Raw genomic sequence first — 19,149 nt, forward strand, 5'->3', positions numbered from 1 at the left:
GTAGTTTTAAATGGCTCTGTGACTATAACTGATACTGTACTGAGAACTTTATTTTTGTCCTTAGTGGAACATCTTCATTGGCATTAGTAGTCAGAATCAGTTACAATGCCTGTTTTCACTTCATAAACTTACTAGTATAGGGAGGGGGAAAGTTTCAAAACCTGAAAGCCACCTTTTCAATGGCAAAACTCCCAAATTCTTATAAAACAGATTAGAAGTATATTTGCCTTGAGTGAAGCTCTCAATTTGTGAACTTGTAATCTTCACAATATCCATAAAAGGGGAAGTTGTAAGAAAATTAATAATATGATTAATCAAATTTGATGTATATAAGCTGAGTTGGTTACCAAGAGTAGCTATGCTAATCACAGATCATTTTTATCTGTTCATTAAAATAAGTCCCTAAGGACTTCAGTTTGCCGAAGTCAAAATACTTCAGTTTGCTGAAGTCAAAATACTTCCGTTTAAATACTTTTAAATATAGTTCCTGATCTATATCTAAATTCAATTGTGCTTATTTTTCCAATTCTATAATTTAGATGTTTTTACAAGTTCATCCTGGCCATCTCCCAAATAACCACAGTTAGAAATGTCTTACTAGACTGTGTTGGAGACTTGAGTTTGTTGGAATAAATCAGTGAAAGATGAGCAATCCTTCATTGTGTAGTATCAAGGAGCCACACAAATAGTTTTATTTTGCTCTATAATTTTGGCTTTTGAGGCATAGTAGCAAAACTGCAAAAAGCCTTTAAAAGCCAACCATTGTATTTCCCTATTCATTTGTAGTAGCTGACTTTGCTAGATGCCTTCTTCAAACAAAATTCCACATATTTAAAGCTTTGTATCAAATTCTAAACTGCAGAGAACTGCTGTTATCCTTTGTGATCACATTCATACAGTTTAATATGACAAGGGGAATATCAAAATGTCTTTGTTCTTCCATTAACTTTACTACCTGCTTTATATTCTCCTGCTTCCTCCACTCACTGTATAATAAGGGCTTTTGTCTTTACCTAGATCTGTCCCCTGAGCCCTGTGTTCTTCCCTTTTCAGACAGCTGAATATGCTCCCACTCTTGGCGTAAAATTAGTAACACGAAATGATTTTTCACTAAAACTAGTTTCAGGGTAGACGTGGGAAGAAATAGACTATGCTTGGTATTACAGCCTGAGAACATAACTATCCCCAATCCCTAGGAGAATAACTAATTTTCTCCTGAAAACAAAAGGAAAGGGGAAAATTCTGACCTGTGTTTTGATTCCAGGAACCTCTCAAAATATCATTACCATGTTATTTCCGCTGCCCCAGGTGACCATTGCTATTATTGAATACTCAGAATGCTGGCAGGCTGAATCTGTTTTTCAATTCTAGCTCATTGCACTGTGTGTGGTTCCTATGAATGCTTTTATTTAGTAGACTTGAGACCAAGAAACTAATTTCTTTTGTTTTTCTTGGAAATGTGCAGATTTATTTTTGTTTCTACACCGAGGTGGAAGCTGTAAAATCTGCTAAACAAGTGCCAGGAAACTCAGCCTTAGGGCTGAACGCAACTAACTTGGTGCAGAGGCTCCTGGTCTCATTTCAGGTGCAAGTTTACAAAGTTGCCTCTTAATCAGTTGAGTTGCTTTTCTCAAAATGCCCAGATAATACTGGCTTAAAAAAAAAAATAGTGTGATTCTCTGATATTCTTCCTTTTAGAAAAGTAGGTAAACTAATGTGAGAATATACACACGCTGCCATTCCTGCAAAGCAGTGCTTCTTAATTAGGGAACTTAAATTTCATTTTATTTACTTTTTTATACAGGTATAACTTATTACTGTGTAAGGCACAGATCTTAAGTTTACAGTTCAATATAGTTTTATATATCCATTCTGTATCTATACATAGAAATCTGTGAAACCGCCACTCAAATCAAGAAATGGAACAATTCCAATCCCCTAGGTTTTCTCACGTTTCTTCCCAGTAAACACCCAGAAAAAAGTTCAAATGTAACCATTATTTTGCTTCTATCACCATAGATTAGTTTTCCCTATACTTGAACTTTACACAAACAAAACCATTGAGTCTGGCTTCTTTTTTCCAATAGTAAGTCTGTGAGATCCATCTATGTTGCATGTCGCAGGAGTTCAGCATCCTATGTAGCATTCCACTGTGTGAATATATCGTAAATTACTGATCTATTCAAATGTTGATAGACATTTGGCTTGTTTCCAGTTTTTAGTTAATACAAATAAAGCTGCTGTGAACATTTTTACATCTGTCCTTTGATGGACATGAACACTTTGCTCTTTGGTATATATACCCATGAGTAGAATTGCTGCAGTTCATCATAGGATATATATTTTTCGTTTTAGTAGATTTGTTAGTAGCTTTAGTTTTCCAAAGTTATTGTGCCAATTGCTTTCCTACCAGCAGCATATAAAATTTCTAGTTACTCTACATTACCAGCATTTGGTGTTGTGGGTCGTTAATTTTAGCCATTCTAGTGAGTGTGTATCTCATTGTGGTCTTACTTTGCATTTTCCTGAGGACCAATCCAACCAGAGTCTGTCTGTTCTGTTTTGTCTTCTTTTGTTTTATCACACATTTTCAAGCTACTGCCCCTGAGATCTTGATTCATTGAGTCTCCTGAGGTGAGGCCCAGGCACCTAGATTTCTCAAATACCCAACAAGTGATTCTGATGCCAAGATACCATGACACCTCTGGATGAAAATTAAATCATTTGTCAGCACTAAGGGTTTGTTTTAAAAGTCTCCAAGAATGTTTTCACACTCTATTAAGGAGATAGATGGTCATGACAAATAAGAAGATTGGACTCTGATGAAAGGTCTTCGATTTTTGATTAAATAATTTGAAGACATTTCAGGTTGCTTCAGTGAAAATTGTGACTACCGCTGTTTCTTGTTTGTATCCATTTGATAAATTTAACCCTTATAAAATGTTCTTCCATAAAGAAGGGTATGTTCGGAAGTGAGAAGGTGGCAATTTTTTTTTAACTGCTCTTTTTACTTTATTTTATTTTTTATTTTTTTTGGCCACACTGCGCCAGCATGTGGGATCTTAGTTCCCTGACCAGGAATCGAACTGGCACCCCTGCATTGGAAGGCTGAGTTTGTTTGTTTTTTTTAACTTAATTTTTTTTTTTTTTTGGCTGTGTTGGGTCTTCGTTGCTGCACGCCGGCTTTCTCTAGCTGTGGCGAGCGGGGGCTACTCTTCCTCGTGGTGTGCAGGCTTCTCTTGTTGCGGAGCACGGGCTTTAGGCACGCAGGCTTTAGTAGTTGCAGCACACAGGCTCAGTAGTGGAGGCACGTGGGCCCTAGAATGCACGAGCTTCAGCAGTTGTGGCTCGCGGGCTCTAGAGCACAGGCTCGGTAGTTGTGGCACATGGGCTTAGTTGCTCCGCGGCATGTGAGATCTTCCCGGACCAGGGATTGAACCCGTGTCCCCTGCATTGGCAGGTGGATTCTTAACCACTGCGCCAGCAGGGAAGTCCCAAAGGCGGAGTTTTAGCCACTGGACCGCTGGGGAAGTAGAAGACGGCCATTTTAGCATTAATAGTAATGCATACTCTTTGTGGACTTTTATTTGCTAGGTTAGTTAGATATAAATCACATAAATCTATTTGAAATGCTTCTCTTTACAGTAAAAAAAAAAAAATCTACAACAGACCTGGTAAATCAGGAATCAGTAGATACAGAGCGACCTTGACCTATTTACCTTTAATTGTGAACATAAAGGGAAAACTTTTGCAATAGCAACAAACAAATGTTCTGTCAACAAATGTAGCCCATCTTGGGAGGAAAGGATCTCATCTGGTCTCCTGACAGGAAGTGAGCAACACCCCAGTTTTATTACCACATGCTCAGGAAGGGTATGTCAGTAGTTTCAAAATCAGAGGATCTTAGCACATCAACTTTGAAATAGTCTACCTTACCCATAATAAAGAGTAAGATTGCTTCCCTGGGCTTAAGCACGTGTACCATTTGATTTAAAAAATATTATTTTGAATATTTCAAGGCATTGGCTGGGCACCCCAGCTTGTATGAGGGACACTAACTCCAGAGCGTTATGCTTCCAAATGGGATAAAGCTGTGCATTAAGGTAGGGATCGTGTGAACCAATCTATTATTTGTGGCTCCCCTCACAGAACAATCTACTCCTCTTCACTGAAAACTCGTTAAGGCTTTCCTTTGCAGTACTTATTAGCTTTCTAAGTAAAATTAAATTAAGAGTTTGCTGCAGCAGCTTATTAGGCCTTTAGTGGATGCTGATTAGCATCTTCATGCCTTCTGAATTAAGAGGCAGGAAATAATTTTACACACAGAAGCACACCCTATGCTGATGTTTGGTTCTCAGAAACTTGATACCAGCATTACTTAGAAAGAGCAGTAAGTCAGAAACCCAAGTGAGGCAGAAAGCAATAAACATGGTCTGCTCAACTACTTGTAGGGTAGCATGGGGGCTAATCCCATGTCTTTCTAAGGTTGAAGAGAAGTTTCTTCTTTCAGACCAGTTGGTTAACTTTGGCTAGAAGTTTTATGTTGAAGACTATTTAGATACCATGCCATGCTGGCATTAAAATCACAGAGTTGAGGATATAGTCAAATTACCATGAGTAAAATCATCCCAAACGCTCAAACTTTGAAGATGGTGCATTATCTGAGCCCAGGGTGGTAAAGCAGTGTCCCCTTCCCTTTTAAAGTCCTTTGTGTGCCATGTTGTTTGGAACGGTTGGGCTTGCTGTTCACGGCTGTTTGAAGGTCTTTTCTTCCATGAGCTTGCTAGTGAACATAATGAAGTGAAGAGTGAACTACTCTCTAGTTCTTGCCTCTGAGAAGTATACATAAGTCTTCCCATATCGTGAACAAGATTTTTTTGTTAAAAAAGGAACCTTTGAATCCCAGTCCTTTTGTCAGAAAATGGAGAGGCTCTTGCAGCTATAAAAGAGTAAAACACTTGCATCATTCACAGGTGGCAGAAATGGAGGGTTAAAAATGAGATAGTCAAAAAAAAAAAAAAAAAAAATGAGATAGTCCCATTGTGTTAATAAAACAAGGCCAAACAAAAGTGATTGCTTGGCTGGGTGACTTTTTTCCCATTTAAGATGAATCACTCAGTTCGTTTAATATATAGCCATCCAGTTTAGAAAAAATACTAAAGGAAAAGTGTATCTATAAAAACAACGACTTGAAAAAAAAAAAAAACCCTCCTGGAAAAGTTATTTTAGGAATTACAGTGGAAAACTAGAATTCATACTATTTTATACAGTAAAGTTTTTCCAGTGTTTAGTTTGATTTTGTTTGGTCAGAGCTAAACATTGAACTGGATTATACAATTTTACCATATCTCTGTAATATAAAATATACTTGTGAATACACTCTGTAGGCTACATAGAATACAGCAACTACTTTGTGATTCCTCTGCTTTTTTTTTCTCCTCAATGTTGTATGTGTTTTTCTTAAGGTCTTTAAAGGGTAAATAGTTTTCATAGTTCTCTAAAGTTTAACACTCCACAAGGATTTACTCTGAGTCACTGATTAATCTATGGCATTTCACATCCCCTTAGATAAATCTGTTTATATTTGTTTCAAAATCAAAACAGTAAAGCATTTCATAGGGTATGTTATAAACACTATTTATAACCGGCATCAATTAGACAGGATGAGGTATTTATGAGTTCTTGCGAAATTATGCCATTATCTTGTATAAATGTCGAAAAATTAATTTTTTCTTTTCTCACCATCGTCTGTTTTGGCCTTTCATAAATAAGAAAGAATGAATTAATTAATTTCTGTCATAAAGTGTTAGCTTTTGTTAGATGAGCTTGTGTGAAGACTTGACACTGCGTGCAGCATAACAGAGATAGAACATTAGAAATTAGCTCAACTTCTCCTTAACTCAGGCCAAAGTCTCCAACAGAAAGAAATTTTCATACTCGGTTAGCATCTAGCAGGGCTCACAGATTTGTGGAAGAGCAAATTCCAAACTGCACGTGCAGGTGAAGGGGTCTTGCAGATTGGGGATTGCTTTCACCTCTTCCAACCTGGTATAGAGAAAGTGCTAAGTGAGTTTCTGTTGGGTGAATGGAGTGTTTTCGAGCATCTGCCCCAGGAGTTCTGATCCTTTTTGTTTGCTTTGGGGACCCACAATTAAAGATAAACTAATTAAAGATAGCCATACTCACATGTTATCATTCAAGCTTTACCATTAGGATATGAGCTTCCTCTGCCTAGGGGGAAGAGTTTTGAAATGAGCTACATAAACTTGGCTGTAGTGCGTATGTGGATGTTAATGTTGAATACATAAAGACCTCATCAAAAGCACATGGACTTATTCTGTAGAATCTAGAGAAGAGAGAGCAGACATTTCGCTCTTCCCTGGGGAATTGACAGGCCAAATGACCTGCCTGTTATTCTATTCTATAGAACATATTAAGTCTTCTTACCACTTTTTAGCATCATTAGGTACTGTTTTGTTGTGAAAAAATCTCAGTTTCAACCCAGCCTTTTCTGTTCTAATATAAACAGACAATAAACAGATTTGTTTATTCGAATATGAGCATTTACCTTTTTTTCCTGGATGTATAGCCCCGTATTCCTAACCAGACTAACAGAATTTTTCTTCTGGTCCCTCAAAAATTTCCTTGGTTGTGTCAGTGAGATTTTATTTCTAGGCTTTCAACTTGTTTTCAAATTACTTCATTCCACACAATTTAGCTATTTTCATATGTCTTCTCAGAATGTAGTTAAATGCTTAATAAATTACTTCGTTACCTGCTGCCTTCTTTACCTTCTTTACCTTTTGCATGAAAATACTACAGAAATCCGATAATGGTAAATGAGGCTATGAGCCGAGGGAAGAGGTGATGCCTTAAAGAAAAGCTCTTTCCTTAAATGTGAATCCTGGAGTTAGACATATTTCTCCCTAGTCGGTGGCTAAGAAGTAGAAAGAAAAGAATGAACAGCAAGATAAACATGGGGTAAAGAGCTGGCTCTGGTACACACAGCACCATGGGCCTGTAGATACCACATAATAAAATGGGTCTCCTTGGGAGGTTGGCTTGGCTTAGAAAGTGCTTTATTATCATGGAAAAAAAGTCTGCTGCTACTTGTGCTAACATCTCCATTCCCAGTAAGCTCAAAACCAAAGAGTGTTCAAGGCAACGTTAACCAAGGCTTTTTTTTTTTTTTTTGGCGCACCCTGAAGCTTGCGGGATCTTAGTTCCCCCACCAGGGATCGGACCTGGGCCCCGGCAGTGAAAGCGCCAAGTCCTAACCAGTGGACTGCCAGGGAATTCCCAACCGTGGCTTTTTTAGAGCCCCTGGAAGAAAGAACCCTACCCTTCAGATCTCTTTAACGAGAACCAATAATTTTCTGTGTCAGCGTTGCCATTTAGGTAGTACGTATTTTAACTGACATTGTCCTGGTTTATCCTGTCTCCATGTGTTTAAACAATTTATCTCCAAACTTTCCGGTAGCTGGTCACAAAGCACCGAGCTGATCTCCCTGTGCTATGCGGCTGCTATCTGAGGGATAGGGAGGGTGGGAGGGAGACGCAAGAGGGAGGGGATACGGGGATATATGTATACATATAGCTGATTCACCTTGTTATACAGCAGAAACTAACACAACATTGTAAAGCAATTACACCCCAATGAAGATGTTAAAAAAAAAAATGGGATGGACAGTGATGGTCACACTTGGGTGTTGCAGATCCCGTGAAGCCACCTGGCAGCTCCTTACCAGCACCAGCTGATTTACCGCTGGCGATAAATACAGCACCACCGTCCACCCAGGTGGATGCCTCCTCGGCTGCTCCACCTCCTCCGTATCAGCTAATTAGCCTTCCACCACAGCTGGAAACCCTTGGCATCCAGGAGGATCCTCAGGACTACCTCTTGCTAATCAACTGTCAAAGCAAGAAGCCTGAACCCACCAGGTAAACCACCTGCGTCTGTGTGCGTGTACGCGCATCCCTTAGGCATTCTTACCTTTGAACTAGTGTAACCCTGATTTGAAGGCTTACAAGTAACCACCTATGTATGGAAGCTCATCTTTTAGGCTTATAATTCAGGTTGATGTTCCTCCACGAATGATTTCTGATATTCAGGAGATTTTATTGGAGAAGCACACTGTCCATCATTTTTGGCAAAGAACACGTGCGCCTTCATGGCTCTTTTGGAAATCTGTCTCCTGTGTCTTAGTCCTTGTTACAGATTCACAGTGTTAACTTTGCTGAACAGATTTCACTGATGTATAAATGGTGGTCTTGTGTGATTGTAAACCAGCCAAGGGTCGTCTTTTGTTTCTGAAGAAGGAGAGGAATACCTACTGCTAGAAGATTTTGAAAGCAGAACGATTCCGTTGCAGTGAGTGTGTTGTGGTTGCTTTGGATCTGTGTGAGGCATTAATCGTACAGGTAAAATCCCAATATAGCAAATCCTATGGAATAAACAAATCAGATGTTCGTGAAATTTGATGAAATCAAATATATTGCTAAAACCTTTGACACTTTCACATCTGCACACCTAGCGATGAAGCAGAGCTTACCACATGCCTTGACTTTGCAGATTTTCAAGTAGAATGAAGTCTCTGGATTTCAGTCCTTGGCCAAAGACGTCATAAAACTTTGCCGAATCCTTGGTTTCCCTGTCATCTTCATCTCTGCTCCCACACCCCTCTTTTCTTCTAAGCTATAAGATATTTTAATTGAATCGTTCTTCTCATTTGGTGTTGAATAATTGGAAGACTGGAGGTAATGGTGAGAACTGAGCCAGAAATTGATGATCACAAGGCCTGCCATACCACTAATAGCTATGTGACAACTAGTGATATGGGGTATATTTATTATCTTAATTTGCAGTATTAAGGAGGGATGTGAATTGCATTGAAATATAAAAGATATTTTCTTAAACAGGGATATTAGATTCAAGAATCATTTTTATAAAAAAAAAAGGGTTTTTTTTCACATTGAAAGTGACTGTTACTGGGCTAAAGGATCATACAAAACCCTTGTTCAAAAATTTTTATATAGAATTTGTTAAGATCCACAAATTAGTTTCTGTGAACCATTCCCTGAGATAGTGGAAATAGCTCACAAACCTTCCAAAGATGAGTTTCTATATATTTGTTGTAATGGGATTTTACCTGTAAAAGTAAAAAAAAAAAAAAAAAAAAAGGAGGAAAAAAAATTATAAATCAACACTAGTTAATATCAAATTCTAACTTGATTTTTGCTTGTTTGCTGTGAGAATTTAAAACTATACACTCGCAACGTTGTTGCATATGCTACTAATAACTAAGATTTTATTTTAGGGAGCTCCACAGTTATTTTTCCGTCTCAGCTTTTCAAAAGCCAACAGCTAAGTGATAGTTTTCAGTACATTTTCTTTTTATATAGTGTCTTTCATTGATCTCATTGGTATCATAGCTTTCCTACTGTAGTAGAAATTATGCTCAAAATCATTACTCAGATATATTTTGTATCTGTATTTTGCAAAAGTGACAGTGAAATAGCAAATATTCGTGAAGTACCCACTGAGGGCCCACTGTTTCGCTAGGTGCTATGAAGGTACAAACTAATTACATAAGATACAGCCCCCTTAGATTCAGTCACCTTCAGAGTTTAAAAGTAAAGCTTGCGAAGGAATCAAAACATGCAAGCATGAAGTGCTTATAGATGAAGGCAAGATGTGAGCATTGCCTTGCAAACGCCCGTTCATCCTGCAGTCCTCAGCTCAGCCATCTCCTCCAAGGAGGCATTCCACTAAACTCCCAGGCTGTATTAAATGCCTCTCTGGGTTTTCAGAGAATCCTGGTTGTACCCCCATGTCTCTGTTTTATTGGGTTGGCCAAAAAGTGCCTTTGGTTTTTTAAGTAAAACTAAAAGACACATTTTTCATTTTTACCAAGAGCTTTATTGAACAACATATTCACCCTTTTGTTCCACTGTCTTCTGCCATTTTTCAGGCAACTTCATAACTCCATCTTCCCAAAACTTTTTAACCTTTTTGAGCAAAGAACTATTCCAGGTGCCTTTTACAGTCTTCCAGGGAATTGAAATTTTTTCCATTAAGAGAATTTTGTAAAGACCGAAATAAATGGAAATCCGAAGGTGCAATGTCTGGTGAACATGGCGGATGAGTCAGAACTTCCCAGCCAAGCTGTTACAGCTTGTTTTTGCCTGGTCATCAAAGAAACATGCAGTCTTGCGTTACCCTGATGGAAGATTATGCGTTTTCTGTTGTCTAATTCTGGACGCTTTTCCTCAAGTGCTGCTTTCAGTTGGTCTAATTGGGAGCAGTACTTGTTGGAATTAATCGTGTGGTTTTCTGGACGGAGCTCATAACAGAGGACTCCCTTCCAATCCCACCATATACACAACATCACCTTCTTTGCATGAATACGGGCCTTTGGTGTGCTTGGTGGTGGTTCATTTCGCTTGCCCCATGCTCTCTTCCATTTCACATTATTGCACAGTATCCACTTTTCATCACCCGTCACAATTTGTTTTAAAAACGGAACGTATTCGTTACGTTTAAGTAGAGAATCGCATGTGGAAATACGGTCAAGAAGGTTTTCTACACTTAATTTATGTGGAATTCAAACCTCAAAGCGATTAAAACATAACCAAGCTGGCACAAATGATTTTCAACGCTTGATTTGGATATTTTGAGTACGTCAGCTATCTCCCACGTGGTATAACGTTGATCTCAGTTAATGTCTCGATTTGATCGCTGTCAACTTCAACTGGTCTACCCGACCACAGAGCATTGTCCAGCAAGAAATCTCCAGCACGAAACTTCGCAAACCACTTTTGACCTGTTCGATCAGTCACAGCACCTTGTCCATATACTGCACAAGTCTTTTTTTTGTTTCAATTGCCTTTTTACCTTTCTTGAAATAATAAAGCATAATATGCTGAAAATGTTGCTTTTTCCTTCCATTTTCAATATTAAAATGGCTATACAAAAATTCACCAATTTTGGTAAGTCTTTTTTTCAATGCACGCTGATACGACAGCTGTCACATACAGTCTAGCAAAACTGTTTCAAATGAAGTTAAAGACAACTAAGTGCTACTAGAGCCATCTTACGGAAAAAGCGGAACGAACCTTTTGGCCAGCCCAGTATCACAGAATTGGAAATAGCTTGATAATTTTATGTATTCTCCACTAAACTCTAAGCTAGTCAAAGACAGGGAACTTAGTACTCATTGTACTTCTAGCTTCTTCTTAACTTCACGTTTGAATTAAATCAGGTATAAATTTTAGAATATGTGTGAGAAATTCCTAGAAAGGTCAGTGCAAGTGTTTTTGAGAGGGAGGGTGAGGTACCTCATAGGAGGAGTAGCCTCAGTGCCAAGTGGAGTTGTTTGTGGGCTTTTTGTAGTTCCTACAGCCTGTAGGAACGCTTAAAGGGATTTTCTCTGAATAGGTGAGTGACCTGAAAACCATGTTTTGGAAATATTGATCTTCTAGCAGTCCTGGTCCTATGGATGGTACGATAGGTTGGAAGAGGGAGAAGCTAGAGGAAAGCAGTTTGCTGAGGGAGGGGTCCGTGGTGTAGATCTCAGCAGAGATACGGACCTGAACTTGGGGTGGTGACAGTGGGAACAGAGTGGGGGAATAGGCGCTTGGCTAGAAAGAAGGACTTTCTGCCCAAGTGATGGTGGTGATCAAAGAGAATAAATCAAAGTTGATTGGATTTTGAGTTTAGAGAATCTGGGATATAAAGACATTTTTTTTCATGGTAAGTCAGAAAGGACCACCAATTTGAGAAGTAAGTTGAGTTTAGTTTGGTACACATGGGCAAGGGAACACTGGGATAACCAAGTAGCAATACGTTTGAACCATTTGTAAATACAGGACTCGGAGTTTGGTGAGAAGATGGCAGTTGTCAGCATTCAGTAGAAGGGGAAGTTACGGGAAAGGAGGATTTTTTTAATGGTGTGTGCTATAAAGACTTAGAGGACTGATTTCTGATGGCCATTTCCAGGTTGGAGAGACAGGAAGAAAGAGGCAGTCAGTGAAACAAGGGCATAATCAGTGAGGAAGAAGGAAAGTCAGAATATTGCAATAAAAGTCCTCTGATAGTAGTGGGGGAGAGTTTCAGTGAATAAATGCAATACACAGCGCCAGATGTTACCAAGAAATCAGGGAGATATGCCCTTTAAAAAAAAAACTATCACAAGTTATTTTTTTTTTTAATATTAAGTTTAAATTCCTACAGGACTTTGGACAACACACATAGGTAGTTAAGGTATCTTGTTTAGCATTAAGGAAGGACAAGCGTTCTGGTATTGGTAGCTTCATTTTGACTTATTCCCAAATTTCGTGGTACCACAAAATACAGAGACCAAAAATGTACCCAAAGCATAAAATACACTCTAATGAGATTTCTCAAGGTGAGTTATTGTTCGGAGTTGGCTAACTCCTTGCCTTGTATTCTGATTCTTTTCATAGTATTGGCTAAATATTTGTTAAAGAAAATAAATAGAAAGGAAGATACACAAAACCTATCAAGTTGCCACCTCCTTGTATGACACATTGAATGTATTCAATACCAGGTAATCATTAGACTTTTCATTTTACAGAACAACAGAGTTGCCACAGGTGGGCTAAAGAGCAGTGGATCACCTTGATAAACTGTTGGCACGAGGTTTTTGCATGCTTTTCAGAGGAAGTGCTTTTCCTGGTGTCTTGTGCCTTAATTATTTACCTTCCTCCATGTTTTGTACCTTTCTAATTCCAGTGCTTCAGGGATTGTGGTTTTACGTGTGGATATACTAGGTGGAGGTGGGGGGTGTGGACAGGTACAGAACGAGATTAGGGAGAATGCTTTTGGTTTTGTGGTGGTGGTTTTGTTATCTGGTGTATAATCATAAAAACTCAGGAACATTCGTGCTTTCAATCAGATGGGTCACACACACCAAAAACTTGAATGAAAAAAGCCACGGAGTTTGATTGCTAAGCTAGAAATACATTTATTAAAATGTAGCCTTCGGTCTTCACCGTGTTTTCTGTCGTTAACAATTCTTATTTAGAACGCACGCTGATTCTGCGAAATCCACCCCTTCGGAGACAGACTGCAATGATAACGTCCCTGCTCATAAAAATCCTGCTTCCTCCCAGAGCAAACATGGAGTGAATGGCTTTTTCCAGCAGCAGATGATGTATGACTCTCCACCGTCTCGGGCTGCATCCGTTTCCGTAGACTCCAGCCTTTATAACCTGCCCAGAAGTCACTCCCACGACGTCTTACCAAAGGTGTCTCCTTCAAGTACCGAAGCTGACGGAGAGCTCTATGTTTTTAATACCCCATCCGGGACCTCGAGTGTAGAGCCTCAAATGAGGCATGTATCTATTAGTTATGACATTCCTCCAACACCTGGTAATACTTATCAGATTCCACGAACATTTCCAGAAGGAACCTTGGGGCAGACGTCAAAGCTAGACACTATTCCAGATATTCCTCCACCTCGGCCACCGAAACCGCATCCGGCTCATGACCGATCTCCTGTGGACACGTGTAGCATCACACGCACAGCCTCTGACACTGACAGTAGTTACTGTATCCCGACATCAGGGGTGCCACCGTCCCGTAGTAATACCATTTCCACTGTGGATTTGAACAAATTGCGAAAAGGTCAGCTCCAGTTGGCTTTTCCTGGCTTAGAGGTTAATGATAGAAAATCTCTTTTTCTGAGTATTTGTTCTTGGACGCTTAGTGTGACATTAAACGGCAGTCCCTTTTTTCTTCAGCGCTGCAGTTACCCACTCAGGTAGCGAAGCCGTCAGAGCCTCATTAGATCCCAGGAAGTGTGTTTGTGCAGGCAGCGTGTGCCTGTGTACATGTTGTGGTGGAAGGGAGAAAGACAAGGAGTTTTTCATCCCTAAGAAGTATGGCCTTAGTAATACTTCCCTGCCTCAGGGAGTGTGCACCGCTCTCTCTCACTTGCTCTACATCCTGGGTGAGCAGACCCGATGGGGCAGAGGCACAGGAAATGGACCAGCCACAAAGCCTTTCCCAGTCATACCCTTTCCCGTATTTGTGTGCTATTACGGCCGCTTCTGTGTCACATCTGTTGGGCTCTGTTTCCTTCCTTCCCAGATCAACAGTTTTTACGTTATGTCTACCAGGTGATATTCAGTTGCAATCAGGTCATTCTGCTTTTTGTTTGTTTGGTTTTATTTATTTTTAAAGCTCTGAATCTTCTCTCCCCTTACCCCTTAGCCACTTCACTGATTCCTGTACCATCTTCCTAGAGCCTGCCAAAAGTTATAGACTTTGAGAGGAGAAAAATTGAGTCTGGGTTAGCCTCTGAGGGTCCTAAAGTCCTGAAAATAAAAAGCCCAAGTTTAAAAGGCACCCACCCTAAAAACTACGTCTGACACTTCTGGATTTTGTGGTAGAGTTATCCAGCTGTTCTAAAGAAGTTAAAGATTTGATGCCTTGTGGATGGTACTTATGTCAATACTTACTTAGCCATTCAACACCAATTTCTAACTTCTTTCTCGAAATGGCTGTAATGTATCTTCAGGTGGTTATAATAAGTGAGTGAGATATAAGTTATACCCAAGGGTACAAAAGATAAGAAAACAGAAGTATTTCTTTTCTCCATCTGTAAATAACCCATCTCACTGTCATGATCAAATACTGATACTGGTTAGCATATGAATAAATGTCTGCATTTTCTAGTGGTTTAATGTTTCAATTCAATATATTATTCTTTGAGCATCCTTTTTAAAATCTGTGTGTGTGCATGCATGCATATATGAAAAGAGAGAGAGAGAAGGTCATTCCTGATTACCCTGGGAACTGGCAAAGATGGGGAGAAATATTGATAGTTTGTTCTCTGTTTTAGATGCTAGTTCTCAAGACTGCTATGATATTCCACGAACATTTCCAACTGATAGATCTAGTTCACTCGAAGGCTTCCACAACCACTTTGTAAGTATAATTGACCTTGACATCATCAAGTGTATTTCATTGTCAAAACCTTCGCACTTAGGACCCTGAGACTAAATGAGATCCTGAAATAAAAGTCCCTTCAGATCCACATGAATAGGCATAACTTACAACTGTGTTTTCCTGTTTGACAGTAGTTCTTGCTTATTAAAAGAAATGTATGTGTGTTTTAGAAAATCAAAAATGTATTGACAGTGGGGAGTGTATCAAGCGAAGAACTGGATGAAAATTATGTCCCCATGAATCCCAACTCTCCTCCACGACAACATTCCAGCAGTTTCACGGAACCAATTCAGGAAGCAAATTATGTGCCAATGACTCCGGGGACATTTGATTTTTCTTCATTTGGAATGCAAGTGCCTCCTCCCGCTCATATGGGCTTCAGGTCCAGCCCGAAGACCCCTCCTAGAAGGCCAGTTCCTGTTGCAGACTGTGAACCACCCCCCGTGGATCGGAACCTCAAGCCAGACAGAAAAGGTAAGGAGAGCGTGGCGTGGTAAAAGGGCCGGGGGTTGCCAATTGAGATCTGCATTTAACTGTCATTAAATCCAAAACGGAATCGGGCCTAGAAATTCAGAAGTATTTCATATTACCTAAGTTTCCAGCTTGTTTAAGTAAAGTAATATTGCTGTTAATAGATTAATAATTATTATGTCATATGTTGATGCCCAGGTGAGATTTTTTTAAGTCTCCTATCTCTGGAGCAGAGGTTACAAACTAAAATATTCACAAGGATTGGCAAGCAACAGGAGATAATTAGGAGAAACTGGAATGCCCTTGGCCCATCCAAATGGAGTCACTAATTACTGCCTGCCTACAATCCTTTGTGAACTTGTGAAACTAACATGGGACCCCCTAGAGGAAAATCTTCTGATTATCAAAGGAAGTCAAAAATTTGGGGTTTTATATGTATTTTCTTTTGATTTTTAAGTTCTACCACCTAATTTAATTATTTAAAAAAAAAACAAAATGAAACATTGCAGACCATACCACACACTTTTACAAGCTAGATATCATCTTTGGCTGGTCTTTTGTAACCTCTCCTCCAGAGTATTTAATATCAAATCAGACTTGAGATTATTAGTGCACTTGCCATGATTCTTTAAGAACAGTAAGGTTGCTTGTATACTCTTTCCATTCTGTGCATATAACAACTTTTTAAAAATGATTCTGCCTTTGCTGGGGTGTAAACAAATGCTTCTAGTCTGTTCTTTCCTACTGGCCTTCATAAGTAACATTAAATTCTAAGGTGGCATGGTTGGTTAAGAACTCAGTGTAAAAGAAACTTTTCAGCCAAACTGGTAATACGTACCCAAGCTTTTGAAATTTGGGTTCAAGTGGTTAAACCCCAGACAGCCAGCTGTGTTGCCGCAGGCTGCAAGTGTGATTAAATCTCGACAACCAAGTAAGTTAGTGTATTGGCTGTGAGGTGCGTGGCACAATTTCTGGGGAATTCAGCACATTTGAAGAGTCTCGTGTGCTCTATGTAGCTGTTTTTAAAAAGCATGTAATGTTTGTGTGAATTTCTCATTAACCTGGGCTTGGCTCATTAATAGTCATTCTAATTAAGTTCCCGGTGTGGGGAACAGAGGCTGAGACTCAGAGTATCTTAAGAAAATGAGTTTTGTTTTGTTTTGCTTTTAAGAAAGTAAATGAAAAGAGAAAGTTAGCGGCAACTGAGACACTCCTAGGAGGCTGTCACTTTGTTCTGCCCTCCCTGCATTTCTGTCCTCTGGAAACTCTTTGATCCTGCTTTGCTCTCCCTCACATTCTTTCCTTCTTTCCTGTTTTCTTTTACGCTGCATCCTCTACTTTACGTGCTCTCTGCTGTCAGAGAGCCTTGGCCTCTGATAGCCCTGCGTGGCCTCGATTCCGCCCTGTGGCTCCTTTTTATGGGCCCTTGCAGCTTCCACATCTGCTGCTAATTGCCTTGTTCATTATTGACTCACTCCAGATCGCTCAGCGAAGCTTTGATTGGTCTCGTTTGTCTGTCCACACCAGGCCACAAGATAGATTGTAGGTTGCAGGCGAGCCCACACGCTGGCTGCTGTTGGGTCAAGGGGCCCACCTTTGCTCGGACAGCTGGAAAGATGGTCGCACCCCCGGTCACCCCAGAGGCTCCAGTAGCAGAGCCATGATCAGGGCTGGCTATTTTAGAAACAGTGTGAGCATCCCAGGCTTTTTAGGTGATAACTTTTCCTTTTGTTTCTCTTGGTCCTCATTTGTTTTTAGATCTATTTAGACATCCCTCGTCATTTTCTTCTTTGCATACAACACACAGAAGTATGTTTGGACACGTATAGATTTATAACTGAGCCCACAGAGGGTGGAAGGATTAAGATACTAGTGTCAGGAAGTCCGTGAAACATCGAAATCCTCATTTTAATGCTAAACTGGTTCTCTCCTTCTTTTCCTGTAATTAGCACATGTTGGCAGCAGATCGCTAGTTTTTGACGCCAAACGTAACCGTCTTATATCTTGAGGTCCCCACATAAATGTGGACGTGGTGTGCTGTGGGCGAGGCGTGGGGCTCTGAGTCCTCGCGGCTTTGCTCTCCTGCCTCTCCTTCCTCCCGTCGGGCTCTGGGTCACACAGTTTGAAAATTCCCGGTATATTTCACAGTTAATGGTTTCATGTGGTAAGCACAACGCAGAGTCAGAAAAGGTCCCTATTTACATGTTGGAAAGTTTTAGGATCATAATGAAATGCTTTTAGTATCATCTAGGTCTGACAGAGTTCACGTACCCCCATATTATAGTACATAGTATTTTATGTAGGCAGCATAATAAAATGGCATGTGTACTCTACATCATATATATTGCATATATGTGTAATTAAACCTCCCTATGTAAATATATAGTGAAAGTATTATATATTCTAGTACATGAGAGACTGTCCTAGTCCTCTAAACCAACCAATGGTGACCCTACTTGTAGAACAGAACAAAGTAGGTCCCTTGGTTACTTTTGGAGATTCTGTTTAGTCTTTAAAAAATTAACTGAGCTATTGAAAGACAATCTTGAGCTCATGGGCCAGATTACTGATTTGGTATCATTGCTTAGATACAAAATGAACTGAAAAAGCACCCAGAATAAAATTGCCACATAGTTTTTGACAAATTCAAGGAGAATAATAGGTTTAGCAAAACAGTAAAGAAGTTACTTAAAGTCTTAGTTATAAAAAAAGGGGGTGGGTTGCTTTTCTTATTATTACTCTACTTTTTAAAATAAATATGATACAAGAGAAGGCATGAGAAAGTATCTAATATTGCAAGGCAAACTTTGTCAAGTCACTTTAGAAAGTTATAGCTATTCGAGAAAAACATTTTAAAACCCAAATTCAGATCTTGGAGCAAAGTTTATCCTTAAAAACTTAAACCGTAAAACAGATGTCTTATTTCGTCCTGAAATTCTTCTCATGGTGCATAGCATCTAATGAATCTGTTTTCATTTCAAATTTTGTGACATCAGATACATGGCTCTATTATTTTAGTATCTCTTATTAACTAAACCTCATAATAAGCAAAACCTTATTCTATAAAATATGGCTTGATCAGTTCCAAAACTCAATACAACTAACTCAACACCCAGTATAACTGGTTTCTGTGATCGTCTTCTTGGGAAGGGTCTACAATAAATGAGTGACATTCTAGTCTTGTTTATGCCCCCAATTATAGATGTCAGCTGCTGTAGTTAGTAGTACGGATGAGTTTTTCAAATACTTCTGAGTAATTGAAGCTGCAGAAATACGTGCATGTTTTAAACACTTACATTCAATGTATTTTCATGGACACTTTACCCAGTCACCCAACTGTGGTATCTATATTTTCACCCATACTATTTCTGTCACAATAGTATTTGTTCTGAACCATATCTTGTGTATATTAACAGAGGAGAAAATCATAATTTACATGTACTGTGTTAAATATTAGGAAAGCAGATGAGTCATTGGAAATGCAGGACAAATTCTGTTTTGATTACTTCAACTGAAACTTTTATGTTTTAATGGAGAAGCAACTTTGTAAAGTTTGGGAAATTTCTATAAGGTATTGTGATTTCTCTTAAAGTAAGTTCTTACATAAATCTACCAGATTTCATCTGTGCACTTAACTGGGCCCACTCACTCTCTTTCTAACGTGATATAGCAGCTGTTCAAGCCTCAGATATACTGTCTTTATA

The 19,149-nt window shown here is 39.3% G+C and overlaps 1 protein-coding gene across 2 annotated transcripts in view; it reads left to right on the plus strand.

Annotated features, from left to right (window-relative positions):
• Positions 1-19,149, plus strand: part of GAB1 (GRB2 associated binding protein 1) — a 131,150-nt gene that overhangs the window by 94,689 nt on the left and 17,312 nt on the right. For both annotated transcript variants that reach the window (XM_068542553.1, XM_068542554.1), the window contains exons 3-6: positions 7,716-7,941; positions 13,047-13,648; positions 14,868-14,953; positions 15,145-15,448. In XM_068542553.1, the coding sequence (XP_068398654.1) occupies positions 7,716-7,941; positions 13,047-13,648; positions 14,868-14,953; positions 15,145-15,448 (1,218 nt within the window). The remainder of the gene's footprint in view (positions 1-7,715; positions 7,942-13,046; positions 13,649-14,867; positions 14,954-15,144; positions 15,449-19,149) is intronic.

This window comes from Eschrichtius robustus, chromosome 4 (assembly GCF_028021215.1).
Source record: "Eschrichtius robustus isolate mEscRob2 chromosome 4, mEscRob2.pri, whole genome shotgun sequence".
NCBI classification, from domain to species: Eukaryota; Metazoa; Chordata; class Mammalia; order Artiodactyla; family Eschrichtiidae; genus Eschrichtius; species Eschrichtius robustus.